Source organism: Zootoca vivipara, chromosome 7, assembly GCF_965207765.1.
Source record: "Zootoca vivipara chromosome 7, rZooViv2.hap1.1, whole genome shotgun sequence".
NCBI lineage: Eukaryota > Metazoa > Chordata > Lepidosauria > Squamata > Lacertidae > Zootoca > Zootoca vivipara.
The window spans coordinates 55,947,525-55,970,363 of record NC_142590.1 but is presented as its reverse complement, the minus strand read 5'-3'; the positions used below and the strand labels follow the sequence as shown (position 1 = coordinate 55,970,363).

The 22,839-nt window shown below is 42.1% G+C and overlaps 1 protein-coding gene across 2 annotated transcripts; it reads left to right on the top strand.

The window, feature by feature from the left end:
• Positions 1 to 884: 884 nt before the first annotated feature.
• NUCKS1 (nuclear casein kinase and cyclin dependent kinase substrate 1) lies at positions 885 to 22,003 on the top strand. Of its 2 annotated transcripts, XM_035122474.3 has the most exons (8): positions 885 to 1,076; positions 8,201 to 8,250; positions 10,267 to 10,372; positions 10,993 to 11,045; positions 11,285 to 11,434; positions 13,726 to 13,878; positions 14,986 to 15,135; positions 16,931 to 22,003. In XM_035122474.3, exons 1-8 carry the CDS (start codon positions 1,060 to 1,062, stop codon positions 17,131 to 17,133), a joined length of 882 nt encoding a protein of 293 aa, XP_034978365.1. In that variant the 5' UTR covers positions 885 to 1,059; the 3' UTR covers positions 17,134 to 22,003. The 2 variants fall into 2 exon arrangements, with proteins under 2 accessions (XP_034978365.1, XP_034978366.1); XM_035122475.3 differs by lacking the exon at positions 14,986 to 15,135.
• Positions 22,004 to 22,839: the final 836 nt, after the last annotated feature.

The following is a 22,839-nucleotide window of genomic DNA, read 5'->3' as shown; positions in this document are numbered from 1 at the left end:
CAAGCCCTGTTGAGCTCAGTGGGACATGCCACTTTTTATTATCAAGACGCCGTTTCATTCTAGAGGTTTCAAGATGGGCAATGTTAAGGAGAATGCACTCTGCACGTTCTAGGGCTGAGACCTGATTTCATTTTGCTTGTAATTATTATTAAAGTTCACCTATATTTCTGGCCAACAGAGATGATCAGCCAGGGGAGAAGGGTGTAATGCAGCGAGGAATGCACAAAGCACCGTCTCTAACAGCAGTGAATAGTATTACAAGGGAAGAAGAGGGAGAAAGAGGAGCACATCCTCTCATCCCGGCCTTCCGACAATTCTAGGGCCAAGCAAGGCTCGCGGGCGCATAACCATTAATTATGAAAGTATCGCGATAAGTGTCACAAATTCGTAGGGAGGGGCTGAATCCGATTCTCCTTTCCCTCCAAAAACGTAGCCCAGCCTTTCTTATCGAATCTGCTGTTTGGCCTGGAGCCTATTGTTTCCCATAAGAAAAATAAATACACATGAAAGCGAATTCTCTCGTGCACGAAAGGGGGCTGGGCTGTTGAATTATAGGGTCGGGATCCAAGCAAGCTGCTGCCGAATCTGCCATTGTGAAACCCCGGCGGGTTTTTCTGGCTGTTGTTGGCTGTCCGCTCTCATATCAGCTTTAGCGAGGAGCTCCCCTCCACCGCCTTCACTCCTCCCGCTCGCAGGGAAGAAGGCGGGGCAGCGCTTCCGTGATCGTTCGAACAGGCCAATGGGGCGCGGCAACGCTGCGAAGCAGCCAACGAGAAGCGTAGGGAGGAGATGCCAGCCGAATAGGTTGCACCGCCCTCTCAGCTCGGCGCATCCCCTCTACTGGACGAAGTGCGACCATTTTGCAGGGGGGAGAGGCGAGTGGTGGCGATTGACGGTGCACAGGAGCCAGATCTGGGGTGCGGGGCGGCGGCCTGAGTCGCTGGACCCGGGGACTGACGGCCCCCGGGAGGTCGAGCGAGAACGGCGCCGACCGGGCTCGGTTATTTCGTCTCCTTAGGCACCCGTGCCCGCCTCAGGGCCTCCATTTAACCCGCCAATATGTCTAGGCCCGTCAGGTGAGTCTCCTTCGCGAGCGGAGTGAGGCCTGCAGGGCTGGCTCTGGCGGCTCTCGCTCCCGCAGGCCACCCACAGCCCTTCGGCGGAGGAGCGAATGGATCGGGCCTCGTCCCACGCGAGGGGAGGGGAGGCGGCCTGGAGTCGGGTATGGCGGGAGAGAGGGGAGGGGCGTGTGCAGGCATGCAGCGTGCTGCTGCTGCTCGGCGATGGGGGGGGAGGCTATCGCACGCCGCCGCTGCCGCCGCCCTGCAGGTCACTTCCCTACAGGATGCAATGCTGCCCCTGAAGGTTAGCGCAAGCAAAGTCCACGTCTCTGCGGGGGAAGGAGGGGTGACTGCGCCCGAGGCTTGCTCCGTGTACGTCGCCCGCGAAAGCGTGGACGGGAGGCATGCCTCTCACGCGCACCGCTGGCTCCGAAGAGTCACTCGCGCTCTTCCTCCGGAAGAATCTGGTGACGGAGAGGCACAGCCCTTTGCTGTGCCTCCGTGTTCCGAGCTGCAACTTGCAGGGGCGACGTGCTTTTTTCTGTGTCTTTTTGTGCAGTATGGCTAGCACATCGGCGTGGGGGCGGGAGATCGCTCTCCAGAGGACAGGGTTCGTAAAGCCAAGGGAGTGCTCCCTAGTGGGGAGGCGGGCGTATTTGCATGCAGTGCATTTCGTCTGGGGCTGGAAATGATGCTTCTTGTAGCAGTGGGTTCATTAAATAGACAAGAAACGCCGTTTTTAGACGCGTAAAGTACTATGCTTCTTTTGGACTGTAGCAAGCCTGGAAAAGAAGAACTTGCGTGTTTAATTGTGTCTTTGAATTTCAGTCTCTGGCATTTATACCCCATTCTTCCCCCAATGAGCTGAGTTTGGCATGCATGTGTGTCCCCCTATTCTCACAACAACCCTGTGAGCTAGGTTGCGCGATGGTTTACAGAGGATTGGAGCCCCATTCTCTCCAGGGGGTGCAGTAATGCAGGAGCAGGGCTGGCTCCAGGATTTTGTGGACCGTTGGGCAGCAGGATATCAGTGGGCTACTTGTCCCCTTCAACCCAATATGATAGATACGTATAAAAATAATGCATTGTTTTTTGTCTAGTTATGCTTATGTGGTAGTTGTAACCAGTTACTTGGGAGCAAGGTCCATTGAATTGAATGGGACAGGCTTCTGAGTGGACACATGTTGTGCTGTTATGTTGCAATCTTATACACACATTTCTGGGAGCAAGTTCCATTGAACTCAGTGGGGCTTACTTCTGAGTAGAAGCTTACACATTGTTAATATTAACCAGTAAGGATCTAGAAATCTTAGTGCAGTTTTCAAGTCATTTGGTGACTTCACAAATATTACCATATAATAAGGGTTTAAAATTCATGACATATAGTTACAGACCTTAACCTTGGGCCCAAGGCATGGGAAATGTTTACCGGGTAGGTTTCTTTAAAAGCATAATGTATCTGCTTGCAGGTAAGTAGTTTGCCACCCTGCTGTTGATGCTGCCCTCTTCTGCTTGCTTCCTGACATAGACACATACTGTTTGATGAATGGGTGCACACATCAGCAAGTGACTGGTCTAGCACTCAGTCTCTTCCAGGGCCTTGCTTCTGCAATGCACTGCTTGAGGCGTGTCTTGGTACACAGCCTCTGGTGCCACTGTCTTGCTTCCATGAGGATGTGCCTCAGCAAAAACAGCAGTCCAGCCAGCATGCTTTCTGCCCCCTTCTCCTGCAGGGGAGAGTCAGGGGGCTGTCTCAGCTGCAGAGCACCACAATCAGCAGGGGAAGGGTCTGTCTTTGGTGTCCATACCTTTTGGCTTCGCTACTAAGGTCAGCCAAAACCAGTGGACTCCTGCTTATTATATTACTAATTCATTCCCAGATACCTCATGGGATTATTGGAGCCTTTACTTTGATGCTCTATAGACATTGTCCTACATAGATGAACTGATTATGGTTAACAGCGCAGTCCTAACCATGTCTACTCAAATGTAAATCCTTTGGATTCAGTGAACCTTACTTCTGGGTAAGTGGGGTTAGAGTTGCAAGCCTGAGTCAGACTTTTGTGGGTTGATTTTCAGCTGCAAAAATAAAGCTGTATTTAGTTATTACAGTAATGGACTGATACAGGCAAGGGCTGATGAAGCTACCCCATGGATAACATTGCATCATGAGAATGTAGAGATTAGTATGCCTGACTGCCACTTACTTTGCGAATGGAGTGAACTGCATTGTAAAGTGTCTCAACTGCAAGTGTGCAAATGCAAATAGCAGTGAGGATAAAGTGCACCCTTTGTGCATTTTTAAAGAAGTGAATTACATAGCAAATGTCATTTTCTATCAAGCTGACCATAAGTAATATATAGATAGCTTTAGTCCAGGTTGAAAATAAAGTTTCCTTCCATTCCATTCTACCATGTCAGATGCCTTTGCTGCATCCAAAAACACAAGTAATCTTAGTGGTTTGCTTATATGTGCATTCTTGCTAAGGTTAATTACTTTTATTATGCTTATATTAAGTTGTTTTCCATTTGTGATGTCAGTTTAAAATGGGTGGATGTAATCTAGAACAGAGCGGTCCAACCTCTCAGACCAAGTGGGTTGCAAAAGTACTTTGACATAGAACCTGCAGGGCGCACACTGAATTAAATTTCCGTATCATAAATTGAAGTGTTTGTAACATAGTTAATGTTATTTAATATTCACAATTAATTTAATTAAATACACAATAGATTACTTATTAAACAAAATTTAGTACACATGTGCTTTAGTACAGTATGTGCTTTCATTAACAACAGAGACATTGAGTCCCTGTCAGGATAAAAGGCGGGTTATACTGTATATTCCTGCGTATAAGACTACTTTCTAACCCAGAAAAACCTTCTCAAAAGTCGGGGGTTGTCTTATACGCCGGGTCGTATTTCTTATACGGCGAGTATATCCCAAACTCTATATTTTAACTGGAAAAGTTGGGGGTCGTCTTATATGCTGGAATATATGTAAATAATAAAAATAAAATTATTTTAGAAGGCTTCTAGTAAAAAAGATTGGAACCTCTTGTGAAGCTAGTAAATAAATGCAGCCAAAGAAGAAGGTGTGGGGTGTTCAACGGCTGCCTCATCCTCACCTGCCAGCTGGTTGCCACAGCCCTGCATGGACCAGCCCCCTGAGCAACATGGACCCCAGCATGATGTGCCCCTACCTCAAATCACAGCACTAAACTCAGGGTGAGCTCACAGTTGTGTCCCTGCCCTCTTGTCCCTACCTTCCAGCCCCCACAGCATTGCCCGCTCCTCCCCCCCAGCAGCACTCGGGTATTCTCCTGGCATCCGTGGGCCCGTTTCTTTAAAAATGCTGGAAGGCAGAGAAGGAGAACTTGTCCAAGGCAGGAGCACCCCTGGTTTGGGAGTGGTGGGCCTCCCCCCCCCCCAAGAGAAGGGAAGATGGCAGAAGGCAGGCACTGGAAGCAGTGCAGCAGATTCCGGGGCTGTCTGCCCAATGTCCTGGGTTGGGGGAAGCAGGAGGCTCTGAGTTCCAAGTCCCGAAGGGGAAGGCAACAAGGCCATGGCAGAATATCTGCCCTGACTTAGCCACGCCACTAGGCATTTGCCTCCTGCCCTCTGGACCCAGCCATGTACAGGAAGAGCAGAGGGGCAGCTTGGAATATCACAGTTGCACACCATAGCCGATCAACCCCCACTATCAAAGGTCTGGCTGCTGTCCAGTTAGCTGGCATGCCTGTGGCTGGGGAAGTGGGGGACCAGGACTTAAGTGACTCTGGAGTGTTATCAGTTCCTTGCTGCTGCTGCAGGTAGCTGACTGAGGGGGGAGAGATCCCAGATGTTGAGACTCCCAGCAGTCATTTGGTGCCTAGCAAGTGCTGCCAAAAAGGCCTCAAGGGTCGCATGCGAGTTGCATGTTGGACCACCCTGTTCTAGAATATTGATACTATTTTAGTGTGTACATTTTATTCATTTGTAGCTGTTTGATTGTCTTGCCTGCTCCAGATTCATTAATCCTGTAGTATGGGAAATAAGTTGATCTGTATTTGGAATATTCACACCAACCCTTAGAAACGAGCTACGGTAGCATGTAAATGAGCAGAGAAGCTTGTTTTAATTTGTGCAATTAGTCATTTCAAGGATAAAAAAATTAAGTTCGTAGTTGATAGCAATTGATTTTTATTAGCAAAAGAAACTTCAGTATGATAGCACTGTTTAAATAACACATAGGTTTCTAGTTGCTAATTTAATCCACAGTTACTATTGTGGTGAACTGATAAGACTTCTAAAGGTTCAGTATTTAATTCACTGTCCTTAGTACAAGTGACCTGTTAGCCTGGAGCAGATACTAGTTTGTTGCTTACTTCAGAGGATTGGAAACAGTTTGAAAGAGGGGCAATCACTTGTGGTTTGTACACATCTCCCTGATCTTTCTGGTAAACATGCTTTTGTATTTTTGTTTTTGGCTAACTGAGCGTGTGGAGAAAATATTTCTTATTCCAATAATAAAAGCTTTCATTTGTTACAGTGTTGATTATTTTTCAGTCCCTCTCATTTAATATCTTTCCTATGGTTGTACTGGGAAAATTTAAATATGCCTGTGCAGCTTGGGGTACATGCTGCTTCATTATAACAATTGGTATATTTGTAAGTATTGTTGATTGTACAAGCCTATAATGTGAACCTCAGGTGTGAACCTCATTGAGTTCAATAGGATTTACTCCCAAGCAAGTGTGCAGGATTGAAGCCATAGGCCTTTTAAGGAAAATTCCATCAACAAGGCCAGCAGTACAGTTTTTGCAAAGAAACGTAATATAGTTTACAGGTGGTATCAAATAGTGATCCACCATTGGTGGTAGGAATCCCATCAGCTGGTATTTCTCGATTCCCCTCATGCCATTCCTTAAATATGCTATATCTGAGGGAGATTTAGTGGGGTTGCAGAGAAGAGTCACCACTGGATGCCACCGGATGTTCTAAAGGTAGTCAAGTATAAATCAGATGAAACATAGAGATGTGAAGGTAGCGGGCGGTGGAAATATTTTTTTTTTAAAAAAGAATATACTCTTACAAAACATTTCTATTTTAGAATGCTTTTCAGTTTTTTTTAATGTAAGAAATAGTGCAGCATGGGAAAATAATTCTGATATTTGCCATATTCAAGATCAACATGCATTATTTACACTGGATTCATTTTTACAACTAGACATTTCATCTTTGTCACACCGTACGTTTTGCATGCTTTCACCTATAGAGGGAATGCTTTTAAAATATCCCCAAATGGGGCTTCCTGTTTATGGCACCGAGATTGTCAGCTTGCATCAAGGTGCAAGCGGCAGGACGCTGGGTCCCAGAGCACAACACTGCTGGCACTCTGAAGTCACTCTCATAGCCAGAAATATCTGTTTGATAAAATAATTAGATTTGGAAATTAAACAGACATAGTCTGGACTGAAGAAGACTGAGGAAAAAACCTGCATTTCCCCTAAACCATATCCACCTGCCTCGCATCTAATATCATATGTGATATGAGGTATGGGGCAGGCAAAGGTGCACCTTGAAATGTACAATCTAGATTACATCTAATATGCCTGCCCCATACCTCACATCACATATGATATTAGATGTAATCTAGATTGTACATTTCAAGGTGCACCTTTGCCAGCACTTACAGTAAGCTGCATGCTTACAATTTTTCGACATTTCAAGTTCTCCACAGGGAACTAGGTTGAACAGCCAATCCAACTGCATCTACCTGGCCGGCCTACACATGACATCAAGTGTGGGGCAAGTGGGTGTAGTATACATATTTTTAACTTCGTTTTCTTTACCATGTCCAGTTTCCATATTCATCAAATATTACCATTACAATTATATGAACAAGTAATACAGTCAACTCTCAACATGCTAGGGTTATGTTCTGGGGATAGCACATAAAGCCAAAATCACATATAGTCCAAACATGCTCTCCCAAGGGGAGTGAAATGGCGGGTGGGATTGCCATCTCCCCCCACCTTAATTTCAATGTTACATCAGCTAAGCATGTAAAGCTAAATTTGTGCAAGATAAATGTGCTTATGTTGTGAATTGACTGCATACAATTAAATTGGGTGTCTCTGTGTTTAGAGCATCCCTGCCAGATAAGAACATTTGCATCAGAAGATGCACATTTCCAACATCAAAGATTCTTCATTTAGTTTTAGAATGGTTAAGTATCAGTTGTATGCCACTTTTCTCTTAAAGTAGTACGCATCAATAGCTTGAGTTAATTTTTCAAAATAGCCTATTTCTTATCAATATTTTTTAATTCCAAAATTCTCATTGATGTATTTTCTAGTACCCTTTTCAAGAAATCTACTTAAGCTATCTCGTATAAATAGGAAACTAGAAATTGTTTAAAGCTTCAGTAGACTAGAAAGCAAGAGATAGGTGGGAACCCCTGGGTGTTTAGAAAAACTGCTGTAAATCATTCTGAGCCCATGGAGTAGAGCAGGATATAAATAGATCACAGTGGAACCAATTTCCTCTCTATCCTTCAAAAGGAGAGGGAGACCCTGGATGGATACACTGTGTGTGTGCGTGCGTGCGCGCAATCACACACACTCCCTCTCTTTCCCCCTCCCTTTCCCCCTTGCATTGCAGTCCAGGTTGGGGGCTGGCTGAGCAGCTTCCTATGTTACCAGTCCTGAACAACCACCCCCCAAACTAAGGTTATGGCCAGGTGATTAAGGTTTGAACTGTCAACAACTTAGGAGCTATGTGGGGGAAGAGGAAAGCTGAGGCCTCATGTTGTCTAATCTGGAAGTATTGTGGGCACACTTAGCAGTATTGCAAAGCTTCTTCCATCGGCCATTTCCTATAACCACTATATACAGTGGTAATTTGTTCCGGAGGTCCGTTCTTAACCTGAAACTGTTCTTAACCTGAGGTACCACTTTAGCTAATGGGGCCTCCCGCTGCCGCACGATTTCTGTTCTCATCCTGAAGCAAAGTTCTTAACCCGAGGTACTACTTCTGGGTTAGCAGAGTCTGTAACCTGAGGTACCACTGTATTGGTGAAGGAGTCTTTGTTATTAACATTGATTGTAGATGCTATAACATTTCAGTCTGCTTAAACTTCTATATTTCTGCCCTTCTAGGAACAGAAAAGTGGTGGATTACTCACAGTTTCAGGAGTCAGATGATGCAGGTAACTTTAAAACTGTTGACAGTCTTTGGCAGCTACTTAAAGTGGTGGGCACTGCATGGTTTAAAGAGCAATGGTGCTTCTAAACTGTGTAGTTTTGTTCAACCAAACAGTAAGCATAATGTTTTAGCAAGGGGTGATGCAGATGTGCTATCTTGAATAGGGGAGTCGCTGGTTTGGTCAACATGTTCTTTTAGCATGTGGCTTTTTAATTTCCATTCCTCTGAGGCTCTCTTCCTTCTTGGAGTACTGCAAGTGAATTATATTAATGTTTCTGGAACCTCTACAGGATTTTTTTCTTCCTTTCTTGGAAAGCACACATGCTGTTAACTGTCTGATGAATGAAGCTGCTATGGTGGTAATTAATGAAAACAAAATATGGTGCTATCCTATGTTGTTTCTAATTTTGTTTTGTTGGCTATTCAGTTATTACTTGTGCAAGATCTTCACCAATCAAGAAACAACAAGAACTTACCAAAGCTTTTAAAGCCAACCAGCTGTTTGTGTGTCTGTCAAGCTGTTAACTATTGTAGTTTGGCTTCTGAATTAGGTTTGTATCCGATGCTAATCCTGCTCACAGTAGACCCATTGAAATTAATGAACGTAAATTATTCATGTCCATTAACTCTAGTGGATTTACTCCGACTAGGACTAGCATTGGATACAACCCTTAACCATTTACCATCTTTATTAAAAAAAACAACAACCCAAAAACATACCCCAATAAAATCCATCATGACAGGCAGACTGTGGCAGAAGTCATATGTGCAGTATTGTTGTGAAACCTGTATTTCAGTTTATACCCTCATTTTTATTAATTGATATGCTTTATGCACCACCACTCAACAGGTTCCCAGGGCAGCTCTCAGTATTGCAGCCAAATATTAAGTATTGTATATTGTTCCTCCTCCAGGAAACTTTATATGAACTGAGTGTGCCCTAGAGCACACCACATCCAGGGGTCCACTGTGACTTCAAGTTGCAGTGGATTGGGAGCAGTGGGCAAAATACTGTGGTGCGTCCTTCATTATTCTTCACATGAAACCCTGATAATTTGAGAAATCCTTACTGTATGCCACTACAGTGGAACCTCGGTTTGCGACCGCCTCTGTTTACGACGAACTCGGAGAACGACCCGGAAGTATTTATATCCGGGTTCCGCACGCGCGGATGCACAGAAGTGATCTGCGCAGCTCGTGTGTGTGCAGAAGCGATCTGCGCAGCGTGTGCAGAAGCGCTCTTATCGGAGCTTCGCAGCGGACTCAGGGAGCGACCGGCTCCCCGGGACGGATCATTGTTGTAAACCGAGTTACCACTGTACTGTTCACTTGTATATAAAAGCAGTTGTAAAAACAATTGACAACTGCTCACTGCTATTTGGATATAAACCAGATAGTCTGCTGTGGTATGCCAGACAGAGAAATTGAGAAGTTACGGAGATCTGTATTCAAAGGGACATCTCCTTATCCTTTCATAAGTGCATACTACTTTCTGTTGAACAAATCTTGATGATCCTGTTGGCTATGCCTTTGAGCCTTTATCTGACTTCTAAAAAGCAAGATTTAGCTTTCATGCTAAATCTGACTGACCAGAAACTCAAGTGTATTCTCCCATTTCCAAATTTATACCCTACATCGTGGCAGTGCCCTCCAAGAAATGTACAACAAAACTGCCATGTTATTTTACTGGGGCTTTTAAATATTCTCTTAAGTGTTAATTTCCTCTTATGAGTTTATTTTTAAAAACCTCATAAATTGCTGTTTAATAGGCATTATTTGCATTCCATATCCAAACTAATTAAAATACAGCCAACTTAAAATGAACCATAATAATTGCAGAGAATCATCAAATCTAATTTAAAAGACTACTAGGTTTTCAGCACCCCCAATTTTCAGTAGTTTCATGGCATTTTAGGGTGCTGTGCTTAGTGCTAATCTTTCATGGTTATACCATTTAATTATACTAACTGGCAAACCTGTAATCATCCACAACACCTGTTTTATCGCACTTACAATATAGATGAAGAATATGGCAGAGATTCAGGCCCTCCGGCCAAGAAAATTCGTTCATCACCAAGGGAAGCAAAAAATAAGAGGCGGTCTGGAAAGAATTCTCAGGAGGATAGGTAAGCAAGATCCCTACTACTTAAGTTTGTTATATAGGTGGCTTTAACTTGAGGACCTATGCACTTTTCCAACTTAGTTTGGATGACTAGGAAAAGGATTTTTATTTTATTTTTTACAGAAAATGACAAATATACTATGTGTTTCAGTAATAACACTTCAGCTTTTTTCAAATAAATTGTGGTTCTCTTATTCTGGACTTCTTGCCCTCTGAAATGGATTTTGGATTTTTTTATAAGCTGGTAGAGTAGCAGGGGATTGTTGCAAACTTCAAAGATACATACCCTTACTATGCAGATTTTATAGTTAAAATTTGTATTGTTTCCTTCAGAATTCTCCCTCCTTGCAACTTGGGAAGCACAAATGTTGCTTCAGCAATTAAGCAAAATTGCTTGTTGTCTGAAAGCTATATTTAGATTGATGCAGTATAAAAGTACTTTAGTAGATATCTTTTTATTCCTGGAGTAGATAATAAACTGAATAGAATTAATAAATTCAGTCAGGTCTTTTTGTTCAGATGAAACAACCTAGCTGCTTTCCTCCTTTACCTCAGAATGCACTAATAATAAAATAATCTTCATGATTGTACTTGAATTAGATCTGCTAATTTTCCTTTTCACAGTGAAGACTCAGAAAAAGATATGAAGACAAAGAGAGATGATTCTCACTCAGCGGGTAAGTTTTGCATCTTACTATACAGATAACCAACTGGAGTTCCTTTCCCTACCATTGCTTCTCTCAGAAATGTTGAATGTGTTCCTCTCTAAATTGTCAGTAACAGTATCAAATGCACTTTCCTTTGTTCTTTGCTTGCTCACTGGACTACATTAAAGCCTGGAATAGTCTACCATTTCTGATTGTGCTTCCCTGCGGTAGAAGGCTAAGAATAACTTTTATCGCCATTTTTTCCTCAGATGAAGATTTTGGCAGTGAGGATGACTTAGGAGCAGATGATGGCAAAGCTGATAGTGACTATGAGAGTTCTCAAAAGAACAAAAAAGGAAAAAAAGTGAAACCTGACAAGAGCAAAAGAGCAACTTCTAAATCCAGGAAAAGGGCTGCAGGTAAAGGCTATGTAAATCAAGTAACTCACTATGACCAGGTTTGCATGTCACATTCAGTGATAGTTAAAATCATGGTTCAGTGGGAATGAGCATTGTGCTGGGTGCACGCCATAGCTGCCAAGTTTTCCCTTTTCTCGCGAGGAAGCCTATTCAGCATAAGGGAAAATCCCTTTAAAAAAAGGGATAACTTGGCAGCTATGGTGCACGCTACTGAAATTATGGGCACTTCACTTTTATTTTATTTTATTTTCTCTCCTGCTTCTGCCATGTTTCCGGGAAACAAGCTGTGCTGTGGCTTGTTGTATTGGCTCGTGGTTTGTTCCTCTCCAGAGAAACCATGAACAGAAGCCAAGGTTTGTTCTTGGTGTGTTTGGAGAAAATCCAGGGGCGCATGACATAACTAGTGAGCCCATAGTTTGTTCCCTAGTAGAAGCAAGGGAGGAACAAAGTGCCTGTGTTTTCAGCAGTGTGCAGAAGTGCCCTGCATATCACATTACGCCAGGGATGGAGAACCTCAGGTGCTGATGACAAATGTGGCCCTCTGAACTTCTTTATCTAGCCCTCAAAACACTCTCTAGGCCAAAATCTGTCCCTAGACTACAACCCTCATTGGTTCTACTCTACTTTCTTGAGTGTATTTAGCTGGCTGGAATACGTCCTTGAACTGTGATTATGCTTCTTGCTTCCCTGTCAGAGGATGGAGAGGTATAGGAGAGGGAATAGAAACCTCTGGCTTTTGCTTGCCTGAAATGTAGCCTACTATAATATCCATTGCTCCACTCACTTTTGCCTTTAATCTCCACCCACCACTGGCATTTGACCCATTCCAATGCAATTTCAAGCTAAAGATGTCCCCCACCTGTGCATGAAGCAGTAGGTAATGATATGTGCAACCTGGCCTACATTAAACTTCAGCTTCCTGCAATATATTTGTATCTATGGATTTGGATAATGCCTATCAATGCAAGCTTAGCCATGTCTGCTGATAAGTAAGTCAGTAAATTCAGCAGGGCTTATTGCCAGATAAGTGGTGTTAGGGTTGTAGCTTTAATACATGTCATCACCTGCATAACATATTAAATAGACAATTTCAGGTAATGCTGTTTTAGAAAATTGAAGGAGGACCCATTTCTTACTTAATTTAGCCAACTTGGCATATCTAAGCAACCATACATATTAGGTGTTTGAATGGAAGACTGATCAAGTTATACTTAAACTAGTTGAAGAATAAATATTATTCCACATTCTGCTTCCTTGCTGGACTTGCTTCAAAGCTTTTTGTAGCCTGTGCTGCTTAGCACAGTCCTTTCAGCCAAAGGATGTGCATTAAAACATTCATCAGTAATTGTTCTTAGGCCACAATACAAACCCACGATCTGCTGTGCTGGGGAAGGTTGTATGAGGCAGAGGCTTCCCCCTCTGAGCTGAAAAAGACCTCTGATCACAGAGTTATGGCGAAGTCACTCTTCCAAGGGTGAGCTCCCTGTTTTGCCTGCTGAAGTACCCACAAAAATCTCCAGAACATAATGTGTTTGGGGGGGTCGGATCCTGAGCCTGCCTCACTACTATCACTTGGCAGCCTCGGGCCCAATCAGCTGCTCAACTCGTGCCTTGCTGCCTGGTGAAGGTTGGCATTGCTCTACCCTGGCCCAGCCAAAGACATTTTGGCACCTGAGGTGAGCCACAAAATGGCAGCCCCTTCCCCGCCAGGGAAGAAGGGATGAGTGAAGATCTATATCACGGATAACATGAAAATGAAGATCTACATGGGGATCTGCTGCCCCTGTGGATCCAGCTGCCTGACATAGTCATATCATTTTGCCTCATGGGTGACCTGACCCTGGCTCTATCCATCCTTTTCTGTCATTTGATTAGCATCTTGGTTCTGATTTTGGTTATACAGTACTTCCCTTTTTGAAAGAAAGAAAGAATCGATGTTTACCCACAAGCTTTGCTACCTTTTCTCAGATGAGAAAGACAGAGAAAGGAAATGAACAGTATGTTGTGTAAAAACTAGCCCTGCTTCTACTGAGTTCCATTTCCAGTGTAGAGAGCAGCAGGTTAAGCATTGCTGGGTGTTCCATTATTTACCATTACAGATGGGTATTTTGCATGGAGACAACTTCAGAATGATTGAAAATTAGAATCTTTCAGATAAGTTTGGTGTTCAGCAAATCTGAATTATGTCATGAATAGATAAGCCTTTATTTCCCCCTAGTTCCTTCCCTACCCCAGTTGGAAATGTGTGCTGTACTGTCCATCTTCAGTGTTCTTTGGTGACTTTATAACAGAGGACAGTGAGGATGAGAAAGAAGATCCGAAAAATGTGCGCCAGCAGCGCCAGGCAGCATCCAAAGCTGCTTCTAAGCAGCGAGAAATGCTCATGGATGATGTGGGCAGTGAGGAGGAAGATCAGGAAGAGGAGGAGGCATCGTTTCAGGAAAGTAAGTGGCACTGAATGGCACACACAAATGTAGAATAGGAGTGGGTTCAACAAATTACATCCATGCTTGATCTATCCAGGCTAAGCTGCCAAGGTAGGCAAACTTGACATTTCTGCTTCTTGAGTCTTGAATGCACTTCACTGTTAATGTACTTAGTGTCCAGCTTGGCCGTTGACGACAAAGAGGGAAGGGAAAACAACGCTGTCCCTCAAGTTCAGGATCCAAATCTTTTTAGGACATGTGGAGAGCTTTTAGTCACTATTTCTATTAGTAAGATACAAACTTGCCATATTCGTCACTGTTTTATCTTCAGCACTGGACAACAAACTGAACAGGCCACTTTGATTACAAATACCATCCTACAATACTTTTGATTATAAATACCATCAGGAGACAGTAAAGGGCCTCAAATCCCCTTGTGTACATTGTTAGCAATTAAAAATCAATATGTGGTAAAATGCCTGGCACCTCAGATTTTGCTTTCTAGCTTGTCTGTTGTGCAAATTAACATACCCTTGCTCTAAATGATGAAAAGTGGGGACCCGTTTGATATTTGCTGTGAATTTGTGCAAATAAACAAGAGAAACCCAGTGAGCTGATGAACTAGAATCATGGACATCTGGATTCAAAACCTGGAAGTCTGTTATAGGAAGCAGTAAGCTACTGCTATTCCATATATAATAAGTTACTGGTGTTTGCTTCCAAGGGCACTTCTACAGCTTGCTACAAGATGGAAGACCAAGAGAACAGACATAGGCTGGGAAGGGCGTTGATATAGAACCTACAGCAGCTGGCACAGGAAATGGTCAGGATGAGCCTCCATGTAATTGCTCTTGAGGGAAGGAGAAATATGCCTATGCCACTGCTGTTTTAAATAATTGTGCTGCTTGTCACCAGTCATAAAGCAGATTTTCATGAGGAAATACTGAGGCGCAGAAGTCGTGATTTCTCCAAGTTCTAGCAAGTATGTTACAGGATGTAGAAGCCAAGAATGCTGACTTCTATCCCTTGATCAACCTACCAGACTTTCTCCCCCATTCTGTCTCTCTTCCAAGTGAACAAGGACAGCCCTTCTTAGAGACATTTCATTCCTCTCTCTCTGCACAGAAGAGTCTGGCAGCGATGAAGACTTCCTTGCGGAAGATGATGATGATAGTGACTATGGCAGTTCAAAAAAGAAGAACAAAAAAGTGGCTAAGAAATCCAAACCAGAAAGGAAAGAAAAGAAAATGCCTAAACCAAGGCTAAAGGCTACAGGTGAGCTCAGCTTGCTTCCCCTTTGCACCTGTTAGGAATAACATAATGGAAATTTGCTTGCAAGTGCTTATGTTTTCTCAGCTCTTCATCTCTTGTGCTTAAAAGAATAGGAAGCAATCAATTTTCAACTAGCAATTTATCCCTATTAACATACATGGCAGTCTGTATAATGTGGTAGAGCTGATTACTGGAAAGTTCTTGTATGGATTGCTCCTGATTTCAAAGAAGCTAGTGGCTGTATCAGGATGGGATTCTATGACTTCTTGGTTACCAGTATTGTGTTCAGACCACTTGCCAGTGCTGATTAAAACAGGTGATGTTCGTGCCTACCAATCCTAGAAAATCCCTTTGTTCCATTAGGCATGAAAATAATATGGTGACTCTTAGCACAGGTCCAGGGGTACCCAGAGCTACATACACCTTGAAAGCATAAATACTCATTTGGTTAAACCTTGTCTTAAGAAAAGTGTATGCTCAGTGTGGGTGGAATTTTTTTAAAAAAATTGAGGCTTGGATTAAATTATCTAAACAATTACTTGGATAACAGGTATGCTCAACTGTTAAGTTCCTTTAAATATCAAATGTATCATTATTCTAGGAGAAAGGAAGAGATGGTGCTCCTAACATTTAGCTGCTATACTGAAGGAGAATTTTAGAATAAATGCATTCACGCTGGCTGTGTTTTCAGCCTAAAATCAGTTACAACACTTGAAATGCTGTGCATTATTTGGGGGTGTGTACAACCATGTAATTGCCACATGCCCAACTTACATTACACTAACCCTGTGACGCATTCGTATTTTAGTGAAAGTCATTCTGTTTCAAATTTGCTTTTATCATAACTGGCTGCTTACCCTTGGAGAAGAGAGAGATGGTGAGCATCAGTTCTAAGAAAGTTTTAATTGCACCTTTAAGAAGGATGTGGGAGTGGGTGCCTCATTGCTGGCACATTTTATTGCTGATACAATAGCAGGCTCTCATGACAAGTCTTTTAATAATAATAATTTTTAAAAAACGGTTCTTATTAGGAGGAATTGGGCATTGTCCTAAGCACACCAAGCCCAAGGAATACAAATGGCCAGTAGCTTAATTCTTTACTGACAAAGAATGCACTAGAGTACCTCCTAAGGTGCACCAAACACACACACACACACACACACACACACACACACACACACACACACACACACTTATGGCAACTGAATAACTGGTACTCCTTCCCCAGGCTTACGCTCTGAGCTGGACTGTTGCATCCACATGACCCTGCCTCCACCCACACTTAAGTTCCCTTGCCTGACAGGTTACACACAAACAAGCTGTGACTTCTACACTGAAACTGCCGCTGTGCCTGTCTTTTCAAACTCGTCCTGGGAGACACCAGGGAAGGGGACGGAGGGGATTCTACAAGCCTGCCCCTCTCAACAGTTTCTTCCTGTGCTCATGACGCATCCTGCACCCCTTCCACTGTCTCTGACTGTTCAGACGCTTCCCCTTGTTCCAGACCAAGCTCCTGCCTCACAGGTGGCACAAAACCCCATAAATCACTGACCCCACCCCCTGGATCAGCCTTCGGGGGGGGGGGGGCTCTGTCACACACATCTCGGAGCCCTGACAAGCATCATCTTGTAGGAATTTAAGCTATGTTCAATAGTACTGTAATACGTTTTCATTCCTACATGACCAGGTTGAAAAGTTAAAAAAGGAAAAACGCATTTTAAAATGTGCTCAGAAGCTGATTTTTTAAAGCACTAATTGTAAGAGTCTTTGTTACATTTTGATGCTTTTCTTCCTTCAGTTACACCTAGTCCAGTGAAGGGCAAAGGGAAGGGAGGCCGTCCCACAGCTTCAAAGACATCAAAAGAAAAGACCCCATCCCCAAAAGATGATGATGAAGAGCCTGAAAGTCCTCCTCCAGGAAAGAAGAAATCAGTTAGTCCTCCTCCAGACAAATCTGGGGATGAAGGGTCTGAAGATGAAGTCCCCTCTGGTGAAGATTAAATGGTGGTGCAGGAGAGAAACTTTTTTGAGAGAGAGAGAGAGTAAGGAAAAGAGAATATACTTAGGGGGTAGAACATGGTTTTGGTTGTGGCTTGACTCATGGGCTGTGAATGCCACCTTTACTTTAGCTGTTTTAATAGTACAGTACTTTCTTTCTTTTTTTAAGAGATCTTTTACACAATAATGATTTGACGTCACAATCTCTACTGGCCATTCCGTTCTCCCCAACCAAATTTGAAAGCCATTTAGATTTAAATTAACAGCATACTAAAGATATATTTTTGAAGGCTAACTGCAGTTGTAAAGCAATAAGGATGAGGCTGATACTTGGAAATCATAGTTAACTAACGGTATAGGTTTTCCAAAACTGCAGAAATTCTTCTAAGGCAACTGTTGCTTAATTGAATCCAAAACCAATATATTATTGCACATTGCATTTCCTTTGACATAATTAGTATATGAATTGGTTTGAAATCCACCACGGGTTTTAAGTTCCAATACTCTGAATGTTTGGGGTTCCACAGTCTAGTTTTAATGACCATTTGGTCTGTTCTATTTTTCAGTCTTCTGAAAGACCCTACCTGTTCATGCCGTAGTTACTATTGCTGCTTCTTGATAAGGATAAGATTCCAGCAGGCAGAACTGCATTCATTTTTTTCATGCCTCTCATTCATTTTGAAATGTTCATCTTTTTATGCTGCTTTGAAGCATTGCATAAAATTTAAAGCTTGGTTTCAGGGAGATTTTTGGAAGCTGGAACAACTGTTTTGAAAAGTTGGGATGGGAGGCTGAGAGCAGTATTCTTTAGAAATGTGGAAATGACTTTATATATTGGGACAGTCTCTTTTTCAATCCCTGAGTCATGGCTTAAGTACTCCTTTCCCTGAGATCCTCAAAAGTCAGACTACACAGCTTCCACCAACAAGGGGTTTAATTTACCCTGAACCATCACTTCCTTGCTTAGTTTAGTTTCCCCTGCTTTCTGCAGGGTGGATGTTGTTCCATTACTAGATCTTACTTATCCTCTAGTTAGCAGAGGCTATATACCTAGGATAAGTGAGGAACAGAGTGTGAATTGGAAGACATGATGGAGCAGAAATAGTGCATCTCAAAATCAGGATATCTTTCCAATGCACAAAATAAGTTTTCACTGATGTATCAGTATTGCCAATTTAGACACAAGACGGACTTTGCTTTTCAGTCCCAGGTAAAGGAGCTGCAGTATTAAGTGTGAGTTGGAGTGCCATCTGCTTTACATCTTTCATTTTGTACAGTTGCAATATACACTTTCAACCATAATCTCTTTGCAAATGGATTTTGAGTATCAGTGTTCTGAAGCCAGATCCTTTGTCATCTGCACTAAGGACAAGGCCTGCTTGACTAGTATTGTAAGGCCATGCAAAGAATATAAAAGCAGTGAAATACCATGTAGGTTCTTTCTCTCACACATGCATACACACACACATGGCATAGGTATGTACATTTAAACCTTGGCTTATTCAGACTTCTGCTATTTATAATAGCTCTCCTTGTGTCTACGTGACTTCCACTTTACATCTGCTTTGGGGTTTAGTGAAAGAACACAAATTCCTCCTGGGTTTTGATGTTAGCATATCTGTTTTTGAACAATAACTAGAGAGCAAAAATACATTGAGATCCTCCAGCTTGACTCACGTTTGCCAATTTAGCCAAAGCTTAATTGGCTGTGTGATCTGGGTACTACAGGCATGAAGACTGTATTGCTTCTTTCAGAGTGTTGAGTTGAAAGTGGTAAACTTATCCTATACTGCAAATGAAGCACTTGGTGACCTAGACTATTTGGCTGCTCCAAATGTACACATTTTTGGGAGCTTAGCTCTAGCCATTATGATCAGCCAACTGCTTATTGCTGTCAGAATATGTTTCTGCTGCTGATTCACTTATTTTGAAAAATGTGTGTCTTTTTCTCTTGGCATCCTTTCTTTAACACATTCAACAGTGTATAGGATACATAAGAAAGTCATCAAGACTCCTGGTTTTTTTCCTTCTCCATTTATTTGAGCCCATTACCCCCTTGAATTTTTTTAACAGTTCTGTGTATCAGATATTGTACATGATGGAGAGCAGGCTATTTTATATTGAATCTGAAAACCCAAACTATATGCTATGATTTTACTGGGTTCTGCATATGTCTCCCTGGAAGGAAATATTTAGAATGTTTTCATTGTGAGTGAAAACATTTAACTGCTTTCTCTCTCACCATTCTTTAAATAGTCCAGAGATGGAAGGAAAGTGTCCCCCCGCCACAGTCCATGTAACAGTAGCAAAATAATGTCAATATTTTAAACTTGCAATTCTATTTTGCAAAATCAGTTTTCTCTGCCTCTGTGTATATGGCTTCTGAGTGCAGTATTCTAGGGATGTGATAGCCGTATCAGTTCACTAGTTTGTCCCTTGGAACAAGTATTGCCAGAGAAACAAATCTGTATACTCCAGTGTGTGTTACTGTACATCGATTGCTTCCTGGGAGCGGCAGGTTATTTAATAAGATTTACTACAAATTTGCTGAAAAACCAAAAGCAAATATTTACAGTGTATCTAAGTTTTAGCTGTGCAAGCAACTGTGAAAGCAGTAAGGGTATAAACATAATTTTAGTAGGGGTTTGAAAGGGTTTTTGCAGCTTATCTTGGGGACTTGACGAGATAGTGGTTGCCATGGTGCTGAAGAAACAGCCTGCACACCTTAAAGGTGAATATCCAAGTATACTCTGGGATGGCTTTTACTTTTCAATCTAATGTTTTAGGGCAAATCAATAAAACTTAAATCAAGGGGCTTAGTGCTCAGTTTAATCTAACGTAAGAATCGTGTATAAATATATTGGGAGAGATAGGGAAATGTATATACATTCAGGTGGTCTGTAAACCCTTCCGGAATTGTTAGTAGGGAAGATGTGATGCAGATACGGAATAAACTCAGTATGCCTGCACCAAGTACAGAAACGTTTAATTATGTGGATTAAAAATACTTTTTAAAACTTAATTTTTAAGCATGACTCCCAAGTACAACAAACAGCTAAACTAAGGAGTGGAGGTGGGGCAGGACAAGAGCTATAACATGCTGGAAGCTTATGAGCTGTAGAAATTGGTGCTTTTGCTTTATGTAATTTTTCTGTGGAGTGTTTATTTTTTTAAAACAAATCATAATGTTGGCACATTGTTTTATAAAATAAAAGGAAATTGATTCCTATGATTTTAGCTATTTGGAAAGTTACATTAGTGCTTCGTGGAGGAATTTGATTGTTTCCCCCCCTTCCCTCCAAATATTCATTGAATAGGCTCTGTGAGGGGCTTGGGTCCACCTGTTACTGAAACCCAACCACCCTTCCCTCTTCTCTTCTCTCCCCACTCCTCTTCGGGTTGCATTTGGAACAAACAACTTGTGGAATCTTGGGCCCAAATGGAAACTGGATAGCGAATCCTCTTGGGCATGGGGTATGCTTGTAATAATTTCAGGACCCATAATTCACTAAGCTGACAGTTGCCATTGGTATTCCTCCCCCCCCCCCAATTCTCATTTCAGTTTGCTTCACTGGGTAGCTCACACTTGGTGTTTCTTCATTAATCTCTTTTCTATCCCTTGAAGCAGAGGTTTTGCCTTTCAAGTCTATTAAAGCATTCACTATATGCTGTGTTGACCACTGTTGAGAGTACCTGTTGCCCCACCTGCCCCTGTACAAAACTGTAGAAAATGGAATGGTTCCATCAGTTTGAGCATGCTTGGTGTGACTGCAAGATACCATTGTGCATATGCTTTGTATATCTGGGGAGGGATTTTTTTATAGGGGTTTGGGGCAAAACAATACGCAAACCTGCTTTAAGCCACAATAACATGAAAACCCCTTCAAGTATCTTGTGTGAATGGGAGTGGGTGTGCGTGTAAGCGTGCATGTGTGGGTGTCCGTCTGACAACTTAATGTGTGTTAGAAATTTGTGAACTTTACTTTCCCCACAGAAACAGTTATTACAAAAGTTGTATATAAGAGAATTGCATAATTTGTTTACCAGGAACCTGTCACAGTAAAACCCTGAACTATTCTCAAATGTAAAGAGGTAAAAAAAAAGACTCCCAAGTGGGGCAACTGCCCTTGGCATCAGCTACAGGTTGATGAAATGGAATGCAGTGGATATTTGTCTTGGGTGTTCACTACCCTCTTGAGTTCTTTGTCTCCCCTGGATTTTTTTCATGACCTTGAAAGACAGGCTGCTGACTAAAACATGGCACTTCAACTGGTCGGTTATCTGAAGGAATATTGCTAGACGGGATGCCACAGTCACCAGTCCTATTATAATAGCCAATAGGGGTTGTCATTCCCTTGACAATGAAATCTGCAGCATGGTACTAGAAGTTCAGTTTGAATGTAACATTAATGCTTTATTTAAAAAATGCATTTTTTTTAAAGAAAGGGGGGGGGTTGAAGTGAACATGACGTTGTTGACCATGTTCGTGAATTATAGATGCAACATGCATTGGTAGAATTGTGTGATGGTCTTTTGTGCTACTTAATTTTACATATTCCAGTCTCTGTATGTACTTGCAATTAAAAAAAATTAACAAACCTTGCTTTGCTTTTTATTGAAGGGTTCCCAGGACTGCATATCTGCTCCTGAGCTCTGTTTTAAGTATGTGTATCCTTGGCTTGTATTTTGTATTAAAAGAGAACATGGAAAAGAACCCTTTATTGTTCAGCATGTTGGATTTGTGTCCCCTTCATTTTTTTCTCTTTTTTGGGAATATATTAAGCAACTTATTCTTCTGTATCTTATTTTCTTTTGTAAACTTCTTGGTTTTGTTTAAAAATGGCTTTATAAAAGGGCTTTTATAACCCATAAATATGCCTTCTGTGGTTTTTCCACTCCTTATTGTATAATGTCTAGCATCAGTTCTGCATTTGCTTTTAAAAAAACATTAATAGTCTGCAAGTAAACAGAAATTCTGTGTTAAAACCACTGGTACCTTCTGTCCCGAGGATTCGTGTTCAGGGTGCAGCTATTCCTTAACAGCTTAATGCTAATGATATCTACTCTGAAGTAAGTAATTTTTAATTCAGTGGGGCGTACTCCCATGTAAGTGCGGTTAGGACTGCACTCTAAGTCTAATGTACATAACTGTACTTCAGCAGTGTATTCCTACACACACACTTAGAAGCTTTGTTCAGTGAGTCTTACTCCCTGCCTTGTAAGTGTGTTTAAGATTGCATCCTGAGGGTGAAATAATTTGAGATACCTTTGAAATGACAACCATATGCAAATCTCAGTGATTTGTCCTGCATAGTTACAGCACTGCTGTGAATTTGAAAAACCGTTTTCAGTAGATAAGCAGGACACAATGGATACTACATCCAATCTTGTACATAAGCAGAAGTCTGCACGAGCAGAACAGTGTTGGCTACAAACTTTAAGAACTTACTATGTCATCCTTAGAACTTTATGGTAATGCTAGCCAAGCAAATGAGTATTTAAAATACTATCTTTGATTTACAAGTGAGATAATTATAATTAACTACAGTATATGCTATTAGTGATGGTAGGGTTGCCAGACTCAATACAGGACAGGACTTCTGTGCCTTTAATTACCCTGCTCTCTTTTGAGTCTGGAAACCTTAAAGAAACCAGCAGACCCTTTGCTTGGAAATTAAAGGATCTGCTGCTTTCTCTTTAAGGTTTCCA

What these genes read in the sequence shown, in the direction of transcription:
- NUCKS1 (XM_035122474.3), top strand. An exon ending in TCAGGAGTCAGATGATGCAG is followed by an intron (nt 8,251 to 10,266) that starts GTAACTTTAAAA and finishes CTTACAATATAG; the next exon opens with ATGAAGAATATGGCAGAGAT. An exon ending in ACCAAGGCTAAAGGCTACAG is followed by an intron (nt 15,136 to 16,930) that starts GTGAGCTCAGCT and finishes TTCTTCCTTCAG; the next exon opens with TTACACCTAGTCCAGTGAAG.